Source organism: Pomacea canaliculata, linkage group LG10, assembly GCF_003073045.1.
Source record: "Pomacea canaliculata isolate SZHN2017 linkage group LG10, ASM307304v1, whole genome shotgun sequence".
NCBI classification, from domain to species: Eukaryota; Metazoa; Mollusca; class Gastropoda; order Architaenioglossa; family Ampullariidae; genus Pomacea; species Pomacea canaliculata.
Window position 1 is genome coordinate 6,784,738 of NC_037599.1, and position 15,083 is coordinate 6,799,820.

The 15,083-nt window shown below is 45.8% G+C and overlaps 1 protein-coding gene and 1 long non-coding RNA gene across 3 annotated transcripts in view; one reads left to right on the plus strand and one right to left on the minus strand.

Moving 5' to 3' along the window:
- Positions 1-15,083, minus strand: part of LOC112573311 — a 63,881-nt gene that overhangs the window by 46,695 nt on the left and 2,103 nt on the right. The window contains exon 2 of the long non-coding RNA XR_003101207.1: positions 10,055-10,743. This is a non-coding gene — a long non-coding RNA (uncharacterized LOC112573311). The remainder of the gene's footprint in view (positions 1-10,054; positions 10,744-15,083) is intronic.
- Positions 4,168-14,108, plus strand: LOC112573309. Of its 2 annotated transcripts, none has more exons than XR_003101206.1 (4): positions 4,168-4,920; positions 9,148-9,463; positions 10,131-10,666; positions 11,142-14,108. XR_003101206.1 is itself a non-coding variant. In XM_025253539.1 (4 exons), exons 2-4 carry the CDS (start codon positions 9,418-9,420, stop codon positions 11,160-11,162), a joined length of 603 nt encoding a protein of 200 aa, XP_025109324.1. In that variant the 5' UTR covers positions 7,817-8,471; positions 9,148-9,417; the 3' UTR covers positions 11,163-14,108. The 2 variants fall into 2 exon arrangements, 1 of the variants encoding a protein (XP_025109324.1); XM_025253539.1 differs by lacking the exon at positions 4,168-4,920 and adding an exon at positions 7,817-8,471.

Genomic DNA, 15,083 nt, shown 5'->3' on the forward strand with positions numbered 1-15,083 from the left:
AGACCTTTAAAAGCTTCTATCTAATGACTGGATCAGACTTTTCGCTTACATTTTGAGAATAAATATCTTTTAATCAATGAAGTCCATTGATTCGAACAGAGAACGTTCAGAATCAGAACCTACAGGAAATGACGAAGCAGTGGTAAATTATGGCTTTTGTCTTAACAGACCGTTAATCTATAGTCTTCTCACAAACCGGAAATCATGAGACAGACCGACACACCTGAGAAAAGGTCACCCAGTGCGTTGCCTAACGTCAAATGAACGTCAACGAACAAAAGCAAAGGGCGAGGGGTGCACACGGAAGAGGAGATGGATCATTGTCCCCATCTCACCTCTTTCGACAGTCCTGCAACCAACAAACAACAGAGAGCAGTAAGAATAATAATATGCTGTAGCCACTGTGAAAGTCCCATGGCTGTAAGCTGTTAACCCTGTGGTAAAAGAGTGAAAGACAAGGCAAGTGTATCTCATCATACCTTGCGTTCTTCCGTTGGTATTTAAATGGAAATTTACCGCATTCTTTCTTTCCAGTAAGAATAAATGTGTTTATTTGCAAGCACAATGCGGTTAAAATACTGACTGCCATAAACATATGTGTGGGTGTGGGTGTGTTTTGACGCCTGAAACTAAATCAAGATTTCATAAGTGACTCCTTAGCAATTTCTCTTTAACTAAACATCTTTCATTCTTAACTGACATGTTTGGAACTAGTCTACAATTTGCTCTACGTGTCTTTACAGGCAGATAGGCTTTAGCAGTCGACGAGGCGAAGACTTAACGAGATAAACGAGGAATTTAAATGCTACTTAAGCCCTCATCCGGTCTTGTTTACAGTGATATGTTCCTCTTAAGATGCTTGTGAAGATATTAGTCCTTGGGAGTAGAATTCCTTACAAATAAGAAGACTGGGATGAGACTGTGTGTGTGTAAGACTATTGGCCTACATGATACGATATGTTTATAATAATTTATAATAATGATAATAGTTTATGAAGAAATTTTGAGCTTGTTTCTTGTCTAATGAAGATGTTTTTACCTTAGTATTGTGTAATTAATAGATTGTGATGTAGCAGAAGCACTAATGCAGACAGAGAAAAAAAGAAGGCAGGAAATGGGAAATGTGGGCTGATATAAAGATCCTCTCAGTTCTTGCACCCCCATCACAACCACCTACCCCGCCCTCCCCGAAAAAAAAAATGTTTATCTCTTGTCGTGACAAACGACGTGCTAATTTTTTAACAGACGTACACGGGCATTCAGTTCATATTTTATTTCTTTAGCAATTTCGAGCAACTTGTAAGCTTGGCGTGACTCCAGCACATCCTCACTTCCAGCATTCCAGGCCGAGGGTAGGTGGGGGAGGGAAGGAAGCAAGGCACCGTTACACTTCAAACTGTGGCTGCTGAGTAAAAGCAGAGCTCCGTCACAGACTGTGCCGTTTTATTTCATCAACTATTTTGTTGTCGACTGCGTCGGATCCCTTCCCAAACCCCTACCCCGGTTGGCTGCAGAGCGAAAATGTGGTTTGTTCTGGCTAGGTTTGTGGTTTTAATTCCTTTGTGCTTCCATAGCTGATCTCCGCTTTTGTTGGAGGTTATGACCAGTCTCGTGTCCGTTGTAAAACAAAGTCATAAAGAATGTCTGATTTTATATGCGTGGCACTTTACTGCAACAGTCTTTGACGTCAAGTGTGCACAAAGGAATCTGCAAAGGCAGCCTCGACCTTTGACCTAGGTCACACGCGGTTTTGGGAGGAGTGCCAAAAACCATTCATTCATTTCACGACGCTCATAGTAGAGGGAGAATACACAACCATGCCACGTGAATTGCGAGTGCTTTTTGACCAGCAACAACCGTATGTTAAAGCCAACTACGCAACTCCTCCGCGCCTCAGACAGCGCTATTGTAACTTTTACAAAAGCCACGGTTAGCCATTCAAAAGTTTTCTCCCCCTCCATTCCCCAGTTGCATCACCACAACAGCGTGCTTTTTCACTGCCCCAAGTCCCTCGTAAACAAAACCCAAACAGGTTTGTCAAATGCATCCTGTTATCAGTTTTTTTTTTTTTTTTAAAAACCCTCAGCATTAAAATTATTACCGCGAAAACGTCTTTAACTCCTTCACGTTGCACAAACAATCTACGAATATTTTTAGCACAATTGAGAATTAACGTGTCAAAGGATGGATGTAGATCCTGGTTGGCTGTCGATTTTTAAATGGAACCACGTTATTCTACTGTGTCATGCATTTATCACAGGTAGCCCTACCCGAGAAGTGATCATACCCCTTGGATGATCAAAACAGACTGGCAGCAGACTTGGAAACCTTCCACCCCTCTGCCACCCCAGCACAAACAGCGGAACCAATGACAATGCTTGGCGTAGTTGGCGGCGTGCACGTCACAGAGGTGCGATATCCGTCATATTGGTTGCCATGACACCGAGTAGTGTTTGTGGCGTCATATGACGCCCTCATCTCCATGAGCTCTTAAGCGAAAAGAAATTCTACTTTGAAAGCGACCTGCAAAGACATACTACACTATACACAGCTAGTACAAACAGACGTACAACGCATTTGTAAGAGCACTCGTCCAGAAGGTGGCTGCGCGACAATAAAAGATAACTTTATTCTTCCTGTTAGTTTCCGGTATTCCTGTTTCTGAAGCTGGATAAAGTAACACCTTGGTCGTTTCTGACACGAAACATATGTATGAATGCGCCGTTTTTTTTCAATTTATTTTTTTTAGGATAATTGTGTTCTTTTCTTCCATTCGTCAGCTGTCCTACAGACGGTTATTTTCCTCCCAATTTCTCTGACATGCCTTACTGAGTTCATAAACTTCCGAATGCAATGGCAGGTCAGGCTGACTTTCACATTCCTTTCTGCAGGAGTGACCCTTGACCCTGTCAGTTTACAATGTCTTTTGAGACATCCGACAGACAGCAAACAAACGGAATTTTTTCACGTAGATGTCTTAACGCGATCCCTGTCGCCGACGGCCGCCTACCGGGCATGTGCATTTGCTTTGTCGTGTCCCCGTTTGTCTCACTTCCACGTGACCCACCACTAACCTCCCCTTACCTCCCAAAAAAAGAATGTAACTGCAGTGAGACTTTTGTGTATATGACGTGCAGGCTTGTGAACTCCTGGGCTGCTTACAGCTGTATATCCTCTCTCAATGTTCAAGTGTCCAAAACTTGTGAAGTGTGAAGGGACACCTTTGTGTGCAGACATAGGAATGTGAATTGCTCATGTAACACAGACCCGGATCCCTCCCCTTCCCCCCAAAACATGTTTTGTCGGGAAGAAGGTCACATGACTGATGACACCAGTCTTCCACCTCAAACTGCAACAGAAATGGGCGGCGGAGGTGTGGATGTTGTTGGTGGTGGACTTTGCTCTACGTAGTAGAGAAACAGTTTGCAAAAACCTGTCCACCCCTACGACTAAAGCTTTGTCAGTAACATTTTAAGTTTCAACTTGCAAGACAGGAAACACTCTAGAGAAGAACGTGTTTGAACAAATTAATTTGAATCGACTTTTGTATTTATCGTTAAGCTCATTACACGTTATTACCTTCACAATTATCGTACTTTTGCGTCCACACAGAGAAAGAAAGAACAAAAAAGAAGGAAAGAAAAGCCGACAGAGTGGTGATATCACGATGAGAAGGACCCCTTACGACCGTGAATGAGGCGCGATGGAGGAGTTGCCTCCGAGGCCAGCCCCTTAGCGCGCCATTATTAAACCAACAATAGTGGGATCCCCCTACTGTCCCCACCCCATCTCCGTGCCACTTGTGACAGAAAAAAAGATGACAGCAACATCCTCCGAACGCTTCCCTTCGCCAAGACGTGCTTGAGTGTCATGTGTTCTGAATCTTTTCAGGTTTTGGTCCACACGGTATGACCAGCCTGACAGTTGCCTACTTGTTCACTGTGTGGTATACCTGACAGAGGGAACCCAGAAGGTAAGTCCTAGAACAGAACCAGCTGTGCCCCGTAAATCCCAGTGAAGGTTTACGACCACGAGAGTGGTTGGTGTTGGGGCCTGGGGGAGCATGCTTAGTTTGGACAAAGCTTTGCTGGCGACATAACGGACCGCTTGTCGATAGGGTTGGAGTGGCCTTCCTACGGGTAGGGTACCCTTGTTTCTTGCAGCTTTGTCGCTGTGTGCGGGCGATGAGACGTGCTGGGCTTGTCTAATGGATGACCGACCCTCTGCCACGGTTAGTGCCGTCACACCTGCTTGATGTGCTTGAAAGGGTTGCGCCTCCTTGTCGGAACTCACAGGTGTGCTTTGCGTCGTGTTTGTGCGTACGCGCGTGAGTGCTTGTCCGCGTACGCGTGTTGATTTGGTGGGTGGGGTGGCTGTCGGGTAAACGGACATTTTTCCCCGCTGGAGGGTGCTGACCAGAAAATCAAGAAGGGAAAAAGAACTGGAACAGGCAAGGACAGCCAGATTCATGCAACACTGCATTTCTTTAAAAAACTTGCACCAGTAACCTCAACTCAACCATGCGTCTAGAGAAAAGAGTGAGACCCCTTTTCACTCAACGACAGACCCAGAGAGATGAGCCAGGTGTACGAGTGTACTTCGCACACAGGGTGGGTGTGTTTTGCGGGGCAAGGTAAGCTTCCTGACTGTTGTGTCGACTACCGAAGCGGAATTAATTGGCCACTTACGGTTGCGCATACGACACAGTACATGGTTGTGCTGTTGACAATGTGACCGCACGATATAAACATTTTTGTGGGAAAGGAAATCTCACAGTTTGTTACCTGGTTGTTGATTTCATTCACGTCACCGCTCGTCACTCTGGGCTCTCTCACCTGTTTAGTGAATCACCGGAGTGGTATAGCTGTGAGCAGGACGCTAACAGGGAGACGCACATGCACGACGACGAGTATTTTAAAGGTATGGTCACGTGTTCTATGCTTTCTGCTAAACAAGGACAAACATGACAAATTGCTACAACATAGCACAGGATGTAACATGAACATACTAGAATAACAACTGTCCATGCACTGCGTTCTGAAAGCTTTATAAAGAGACGGTATCGGCATGCACATGCCAAGATGTATACAGAGGCGTATGTAGATGCCTGCATACGTCTGTCTTCGGTAAAGGCAGGGATAGTAGAGAGATATGTCAGCACTCGTAAGCGTAGTGGGAACGGTAAGAGTAGTGTATCGCTGCGCGGAGACCGGTAAGCTCGCCCTGAAGAGTCGCTATGCTAGCATAACAACGTGTTCAAGCATCCGCTTCATCGGTAAACATCCGACCCACCATTTAAGCTAGAGAAGCGGAGGAGCTTCTATAATAATGCAAACAGTTTTAATAAGCACCCAGTGAGAAAACACATGTGAGCAAGTTAACGAAACCTACTGTCAGCCAGGTGAACGCTAAACCTTTACACCTTCACCCGGTATAAAAAGCTATCAAAACTGTTACGATTTATATTCAAAACCATAGGAAATTTTGCTACTGTGAATTTTGAAAAAAAATATTACGGATAAAGCAATTTATTTGTGAGACATCTCTCACTTTTCATTTATATGACTGATTTCATGCGGAAAGTCCGTTATCGAAGCAAAGTTTGTGACCCCTGGCCTCCTGAACCTCATACAAAATCGTGAAGATTCCACAGAAAGTAGTTCTGAATGCGAATATGCTAGCAGCTACAAACACAAGAAAAGAAAAGCAATACTGTTGCCCACTTTCTTGACATCTCCCGCAAATCTTTGTTTCCGCGTATCATGCACGTGTAAACACAACATTTATCATACAAAACTATCAGATTTTGGAAACTGTTTTTTGAAGGAGAGTTTTTCCCTTCCCCCAGTAAGGCTTGGCATTCATTCCTTAAAGTGGTTTACGGGGGGAAAGGGTGCTGGATGGAGGTGTAGAGCGATTATATTCTGTTGTCAGCAAGACTGCGCTAACAAACAGGTGTCCAGTCAGAAAAATAATCCAGCGGCCTACAGCGCTCAAGAAACGTTTCCACGAGACACACAATGTCAAACAAGATGATATACGGTGATCCTGGTCATTATCTACTATCTGTGATGACTCAAGTTAGGTGTATTAATTACACGCCATCTTACAACTGTAAATAATAAGAGACTTCCCTGAATGGCTGTCAATATTTTACTCTACCTGTGGGAAACTGGTAAACATACTGGTGACAATGATTTTGGACATGTTTAGTTTCGTAATAGTTTTGATAGTAGTGAGCTCTTGTGAACACAGATGTGAGACTAGCTTAAGGATAGAGGTATACGTGAGCGATCTCAACTTTGACTGTGTTGATTCTGATCTGGAGTTGATATTTTAAACTTCACAAGGCCAAAAATTGTGTTCTTTTAAATGTATGCTTAATTTATAATCGTGGAGGCTTATATTTATACCCCCCGCCACTCACGTCTTGAAACAAATTAATATTTCCTCAATAAAGAAATGGGAGACTCATTCACACAAACAGGGTGGACATGACACCAAGAGAAAAAGACCAACAGTCAGCCCGGTGATCAAGTGCCTCATACCCCATATCCAAACCCACGACACCCGATTCTCACTGATGTGTGACATGCACTTTAGGTAACCAAATAGTTTAGCGCAGGACATCGTTCAGAAAAAGTGCAAGTACGTCACTATGTCTTCAACCGAAAATGAGGTGACACCAAGCAAGCGGTAAAGACCTCTGTCCCTCAGACACACCCATACAACCACGCACAACAACATATACATACACTCGCCAACACACACATTTTTCTTCTCTCATTCAAATGTTTATCTGATTCACTCCTAATGTCACATTTTTAAAAAGCAGTCGCAGACGTGTATCACATTTCATTTATCATTGAAGGGGAAGGGAGAACTTTGCTTATCTCCCATGCCTCCACCTCTGTAACCTCCTTTCGTCACTCTTTCCCCCCCTCCCTTCCCAAACCCCCCTCCCACACGCAGACCCAGTGACAAGGCACACGCATAAAAAAATTCTGCTGAAAGTTTCATCTTTCCTGCTCTCGACTCACATGGCTGCCCGCGAGAATGAGTGTTGAAATAGTGGGATTTCCGCGCGGAGGGTGTGATAGCATCACTTGGCTGGCTTCACGTGCCAGAATCCCACTCGTGCAGGAGGCAAGTGCACGCGTTGCCATGGGAGCGCGCGCGATAGCCGGCAGGCTCGACTACGAGGCGCAAAAGGCAAGAGGCTCGCGGTTACTTTCAAGTGATGGTGTGCAGGGCACATGTATCGTACGAGGGAAACTTTCCTGTTCTCCAGCGAAAATCGAACCGGATGCCCCAACCCTCTCTCTCTCTCTGCGCATTGTATACGAACAAACAATAAAACAGAAATTGCATATCTGAGTGAGTGAAAAAGACGATGCTTGTGTACAAACAGAAGTCACATACGAATGGCACAGCGCCAGCACATGCAACGGTTATGGCCTCTGGCAACGCATTTCATTGTTTACACTTCCTGCGGCTCATGGAAGACGAAACAGACTAAAACAAGTAGCCTTGAACTGCATTCTCTCTTGTTGATGCAAACTGTGGCCACTCTCTCATGTCTGCTCCTAACTTAATTCCCAAATCACAACAGATACCGAATAAACACGTGTATGTAGACTCCTACAACCAAGCCTGTGTTTAGTGAGAGTAGGTGGGACTAAGAGTATGGGTAGTCTTGAGGTTGGGAGACATAACGGGGTAACTCCTGTTTGGAACCAGTGGCCTTTCCATAAGTGAACGTAGATATACCTTACGTTAAGAGAAAAAAAGGGTTTTTGTTTGTTTTTCTTTTTTTTGGGGGGGAGGGGGGTTGTCTTGCCTTGGTGCACATTGAGAGTGCGAGAAGGCTCTGGCAGTGGATGGGAGGTAGAGGAGGGCAGGGGGGAAGACTTTTTGCCAACAGCAGGCGAGTATTTCGCGCGCTCACGCGCGCCCGTTACGTGTGAGGCGGCACGGATGCTGACTGACCTCGGTGCCATTGTCAGACGGAGTGCAATCCGCCGCCCGTCATTGATACCCGCGACTCGCCAGCTACCCTCCCCACTCGCCATTTGCGTAGCGCCGCTGGAGGGCGGAATGGGCAGAAGCAGGAGAGTTCGGGTTGATGTGGGGGGAGAGAGAGAAGGGGGAAGGTCGGGGTGGGGTAGACGCTGGAGCCTAACGGTATAAACGGCGGGCCCGCTGGATTGTCGTCCGTACAACCACCACAGCCGGCGGTGCAGCAAATCCCAGCTTACTTCTTATGCTCCTTGAAGCGAAGAGCCTCGCATCGCCACGACCGAGCCTGCGAACACCACCACAGACTTGACCGAGGATTCCCTCTCACAACTTCTGTTCAGCTCATTCAACGCAGCCACCACTACTACTTGAAGAAACGCTAACGAGTGTTGCTAAAGCTATTTATTCTACTCTATCGTCGACTTGATTGAGGATCCGCTACCCTAGCTCAGGTATTTGTTCACCTCATTCTGGGGTCAGGCACTTTATGAATGGTATTCGGGTGCATGAACTCGTAGCTGAACGGATAGTGTTAGCAGATAGAAATGGCCTTAGACGATGGTAGTAGGGTAGACTGCGATGTTATTTGCTCAAGTGGAGGAAGGATTGGGATTCACTGATTCACAAAGCCTAGAGCTGTGTTTGAAGACGCGACCTTACTTAACCAGACTTCAGCAACTCCAGATGTTTGCGGAAACGGTTCAGCACTGTCAGCATCTGTCGGTGAAGCGCCTCCTGGTTTTGACTTCCTTGCTTTCTGAGCCGACAACCTGCTCACGTTTTTATTATGTACACATACTTTATGTTCCAATGAAGATAAAATAGTTCTGGAAACATGGGCAGCCGCATTTATCCCACCAATACGCGTGTCTGTATTTCTGTTCCTTCGTTCTGTCTATTGCTCCCTCTTGTTTGGTCGCTTACGCTGTATTCAATGTAAACATTGTAAACAGAATGCTCTTATTGTAATGCCTACTGCGCCGTATTTTTAAAGCCTCGTATTTCTCAAGCGAATTCAACTACTACTGTGTTGAAAGAATTCTAAAAATGTACACGAGAAACATGTTTCGACAGCTTCCTGCTATGTTTCTATCACCTTTCAAAAGATGCTTTATTTCTCTGCTGCAGGTTGAGTGCCTTAAGAGAGAGAAAAAAAGGACTAGATCAACGTACTTCCAACGATAGATAAGGAAAGGAAGCAAGTCGTTCTTAAAGTCGTTCTCGAGCTAGTGGGCCCATGGAACTTCCGAAATATCGATACGGTTACCTGGCGACAGTGGCTACTATACTGGCGGTCACCATGCTCTACCTGCCGGCAGTCCAGTGCCGGCGACTGGGGGAGGCTGCGATGGGTCCAGAGCCGAGTGGGACAAGTGGTTCGACGGCTGCCAGTGGTGCATGTGCACCCGCCATGGAGTTCAGTGCTCCAGCTCAGACTGTGACGGTGAGTACTGCTCGAGTGCAGCTGTACTTCCCGGCTGTCTTTTATAACAAAGGCGCGGTTTTTCCCCTCTTGTTTTTTTTTTTTCCTTCCCGTCGTAGCCCCATTAGACGTTGAAAGTAAGCCGAGCACGTGTCGTCAACGACGATGACGCAGAGCCGAGACCACCCCCCCCTTCCACCCGGTCAGCAGTTTGTTCGTCATCTCTACCCACTGAATCACGGAGCGTTCGATATTCGTCCGCATGACTATTTCTTACATTGCTGTTTTCAGCCTCCAAGTTCTTTTGTTAGTGAACTTCTAGTCGTTTACATGATGAGTAACGCTACACCTGAGTGCGAGCAGTAAGTGGATCAGCTATAAAAGAGGTAGACTGGGGTGGGGGCAGGAATCAAAGTTCACAGTTAATCTTTCAGCTTCTTTTAGCTTTGTTAACGTGTAGATGCTGATTGAGTGGCTAAACACTGACTTCGCAGCCTGTCTTTCTATCCATCTCATTCAACTCACGCATGCACACACAGAGGACAGAATGAAAGAACGGTTTTAGAAAGTGAGTAACCTGAATGATGAAATAAAAAATAAATAGTAACTCACATCCATCTGCATAGAGAGCTCATCTGTGTGCAAACAGTCTTTAAAGGGAACATCCCGACATTCACATCTGTACCAGGTCTCGTGAAGAAAGTTGCGCCCTGTCCCCTCGTCGGCCAGCGCTGGTCTGACGGCTGCTACAAGTGTCGTTGTCGACGCAACGGCATCACATGTCGCCTGGACGCCACCTGCCATCACCTCCACCATCACCCGGTTCCCTGCCTGGCGGACGAACGCTGCATCTGCGGGCCGGACGGCGTGCCGTCCTGCACGGCCGAAGTCATTGACCGACGCGCCTTCTCTGCCCACCGCCTAGACCTGCGCTTTCCGGATGTGACGTACGAGTTCGTCAGGGCACAAGAGGGCGGCCACCACAAGGCTCTGAAGAAGGCGGAGAAGCACGGGGATATATCCATATCCGGAAAAGAGGATCTTACTGGTTTCCAGGACAGCCAGAAGGAGGACACCTCACAAGAACTGTTGATCATGTCGGACAATCTCTGCCGCTTGGGGTCGCGTTGGTACGGCGGCAGCCTGCGCTGTTTCTGTGATGTCGATGGCGCCATCACTTGCGGCGATCCAGCGGTAGTGACAGCCTTCATCGACAACTTTTCGGTAAGTCCAGCATGGACACTACAGCAGGATGAGTCATATGGGACATCAGGAGGAAAATTCATCCCACATAGGGCCTCCTTTTTCAAACAGAACCAATAAAATGCTTGAAAAATGACATTGACACCATGCACAAAATACAAACATTTGATACAACTTATCACATTGCGTAATCTTGATAAACTGGTAGTCTAACTTCTTTAGTATATCACGACTATGATGACTCGTTTATTAATTTGTTCTATTTTCGGTCCTTCTTAAGATGTTTCTGTCACAGCGTATGTCTATCTGAAGAACAATTACTTCTGCTCAACTCATATTCTCGTAGTCTTGGTTTTCTTACACTCTACCTGATTCATTTTCTTCTTTTTCTCTCGGTAATCACTGATTTTTGCTTTGTGCTTACCAAACTAATAATTAAGCAGAAAAGAAAGTAAATGGTTTTCATTAAACGTTTTTATTTCAAATCTGATTAAAGGTTCAGCGGAATGGACTGTGAGACGGGGCACGCATGGGAAGAGGGATGCAGCATTTGCACGTGTCGTGTGGACCCTGTCGTCTTCTGTCAGCGCACGCGCGACTGTCGCTATGGCAACCTGGCTGCAAGCAGCACCGAGGTTGACTTCGATCATTACCTTCCCTTGGACATCGACGACGATTCGAGTCCATCCCCGACAGAACCTTCGACCACATCGTCGACAACATCCACGTCGACAACCACGTCAGCCGCCACCAGCAGGGCCCCTGCTACCAGCTGCACCCCTGGTACGCACTGGCGCGAGGGCTGTGCGCGCTGCCACTGCAGCGATACGGGCCACGAAATCACGTGCAGCAGGCGCGACTGCAGCGAACCGCACAGCAGTGACGAGCTCCAGAACCACCGCCACCATCCCCACGACGACCGCGACCACCAGCCCCAGTTGACTCCGCATCACACATCTCACAAGCGTAACGACAAAGATGCTGGCGATCGTCACGAGGAGGTCAAACAGGACAATGCTGTGGCGGTGGCGAAGCCCTCGGCTATCCCTCGAAGGCCGATGGGACCAATAATGGTGCCGCCGCCGATTCCTAATACCGACATGCCCATCTATTACCCTGTCCCCAGTAAGGAGGGACCGTGTGGAAAGTTCAAGCCCGGCGATAAGTTTTGGAAAGACTGCAACCTCTGCTTCTGCACCAACAAAGGTCCAAAGTGCACGGCAAAGAACTGTCGATGAGGGGACATGGGCGCCACGTCACGCCAAGGAAGCAATGTGCCTGAACAACTGCAGCGGCTCTTCTGCAGTATGTAACGATGACGACGACAACAACAACGCATCAACAAGCGAATTGCTGGTTCTTTTCTGCGGCTGGGCAGCAAAGAAAGTTAACTGTTTGCATCTCGCGAGCAGCTTTGTACAAGCGGTACATGACACTTGTTAGCTGCATATATACGTTCTTACGTCTTAGGACACCAGCACCAGCACCACACCCCTACACACACATGAGGTACTCACAGCACACTGTCTGTAAGACTATAACTGGTGACAAGTCTAGAATTTACTAGAACAGCACAGTTGTGTCACTGCCCACCGTTGCCGTGGCTTGACTTCCGACAAACATTTGTAAAATAATGGAGAATGCAGAATTTAACCATTTTTTCGGGTGCGGTTGGGAATGAGCCTTTACCTTCATTACAATATATAGAAGAAATATCACATATAATCACGATAAGGGGGTATGGGAGCGAGTTCATGGCGGTAATATGGGAACAAATTTGACCGATATCGTCAATATATTAACAAAATCTCCTTTTTATGTTTCTTTCAGAGAGACAAAAAAGAGGATGTAACCTAGGCAGTTGTGTTTAGTTTAATTTGAGCATTAATCTAATGTTTTTTGCCTTAGCCTGAATTTTGCGTAAAACAAGACCAGGAATCTTTGAAAGCTGTTGATAACACAGAAAAATGATATGAAGACTTAACAAAACAATGCTGTGATAAAGTCTACTCACGCTGCTCTTCAGTGCTTTACACAGACACCTGCTTAACCTACCTGCTTACCCTACTCCCACCAGGGGGTGACGTCTCTCTTGCAGCTTCCTGTGATGTTCGAGATGCAATCTACATCCTCCCTCTAAGAAATGACGACGACGGCGTAAGATTTGTGATTTGACATTAAGGATACGAGTGGCCAGTTTCGGGAAAAATTACCTGAAGAAACCGTAGACTTATTGAAAGCGGTTTTCTGAGATGTGGCACGATCAGCTTACAGGTCAAACAAGATGACATCCAAAGGTCAAACTGGGTGCAGTCCGCCGAATTCGGCTTGGCACAGAACCGCAGTCTTCGTAGTTGGAAAATATATTTTTCATTTTTCTGGCTTAAATCAGTCGTTTAACTTGAACTTGCAGTTTTTGTAAACTTGGATGTAAGGGCAGTCCTTCTGCTGACCAAAGGTTTCCTGAATTTAAATGCAACCATCTTTGAACTGTCGTTATCTGAAATCATTTTCTTACAAAAGTTTCATCTCCTGTAACTTACATTGGCCAGTTTTATTCCACACGTGATGTTAGTGAACTCTTGCTGAATTTTTTTTTTTTACTACCTTGTTATATCGCATTAAATTGTTTTAATTTACCACATTTTAAATTATCTTAGAAGAAACTGCAAGAAAGTGAAGAAAATGGGAACAGATAACCATGCTCACGTCTGAACATAGGTGCTGAGACTGCACGATGAGTTCTAGCGCGCGGAAATGGACAAACGGTACTTCGTGAAACCGATGTTATGGCGATAAAAGCAACTCCTCCTCACCGGGCTCATAGAAAATGACGAATCGACAGTCGTGATTGGCAGGAAGTGAACGTGTTTCAAGTGGACACAGTGGACATCTGTTTAGAGCAGAAAGTTTTGTAAAGAAGTTGGGCGCGATATAATAATAAATAAAGATTTGTGTAGCGCACGGAGCATGCTCTCAGCGCTTACAACAGGAATGAGACAGGACAGTATACGAGGGACGGAAGAATAACAGCATCGCTCCATAAAACACTTTCAATACCTGATAACGTTCGTACCTGTTGTACATTGTTCTTCAGAAAAACAATGCATGTGCATAAAACCATTCTTGTATTATAGACTTTTTTTTAACAAATCCGTTGTTAAATGTAATTTCAAGTTTGCGTGTCTGCGTGCGAGAATGTCCGGCCACGCACTAACGCTGTAAGAAAGTGAGAGCTTTAATTTATTTGTCCATATATATATATCGGTCTGTATGTAAATACTGCGATGTGACATGTACAGATTGGTGACGTGCGTCAAGGTGTGAATGATGATAGTGAAACCTAGTCAAAAAGTTACGAGATGTAAATAAAAGTTTATGCTTAAAGAGATTGATTGTTTTGCTGATGTGACCTCCTCCCCCCAACTTTCCTTTTTTTGAATAAAGTGATGTCTCTATACGATAAGTGAAGCCAGTGGTTGGTTTATATATTTATATCGTTGCTGAGGCTTGGGAGTTTTTTTTATATATATCAGCGACCATGGAAGAGAGCGGATCGACAGACAAAATGTGAACCGAGTAAGAATTCCCCTGCGATGTACATACTCTCCGCGAGACTCGGTGACTTTTAACAGGAGTATAGTCTTGTTTCACAATGTTGAAACAGACAATTGTTTGATAGAAACAAAATAGCGCAGTGGGGTGAGTGACAGTGTGTGTGTGTAATAAAGGGGAGCGATAGACGAGCTGGGATCTCGTCTTCAGCACGTGTCGCGCGTGGCAAGCGCTCATTCTTTAACCTCCAATTCCATCCCTCCGACAGCGGGAAGCAGTTTCCCTTCCAAACCATTATTGTGAGGCCTGCATCTCACAATTTAACAGGCGTGCTACACACAGATACACACTGCAATTTACCCCTACACGCACAGCTACTCACATCATCACCACCAGGCTCTCCACAGCTTGCATGACGTGTTGGCATCTTGTGGGGTCAAACGCGCGAGACGGAAGAAGAGGTGTCACATCAGAACAAGCAGATGGCCCCCATAAAGCGTGTAGAGTAGCGGTTGGAATTAAAACTTTCTCAACCCCAAGTCAGATGTGGCTTTCCTTTGCCAGTTAAATCCCAGTTCAGAACAGGGTTACCAGAATTCCCAGAGTTCAGCCTGCTCCGTAGAGGCACGTGAACGTATCGCGTCGGCAGAGTGCCCTTCCTGTTGGAACATTTGCCGTTACAAATGTGTGCTTCTCTTTTCCTTCATCTGCACAATTATTGTCTACTCTGTTTGTCCTTCTCATCACCATCATCATCGGGCGTGATGGTTTTCTACGCATAATATATGCCTTTGATGTCAGCTCCGTCATTCTTTTACGATAATGGATAATGAACACTTTTTTATTGTTGTTGCTGTATCCATCATCTTCGTTTGTAAGTGTG

Coding starts and splice junctions, on each gene's coding strand:
- LOC112573309 (XM_025253539.1), top strand. CDS start 9,418: ATGTGCACCCGCCATGGAGTTCAGTGCTCCAGCTCAGACTGTGACG. Junction 9,464..10,130: donor CTCCAGCTCAGACTGTGACG/GTGAGTACTGCT, acceptor CATCTGTACCAG/GTCTCGTGAAGAAAGTTGCG. Junction 10,667..11,141: donor CCTTCATCGACAACTTTTCG/GTAAGTCCAGCA, acceptor ATCTGATTAAAG/GTTCAGCGGAATGGACTGTG.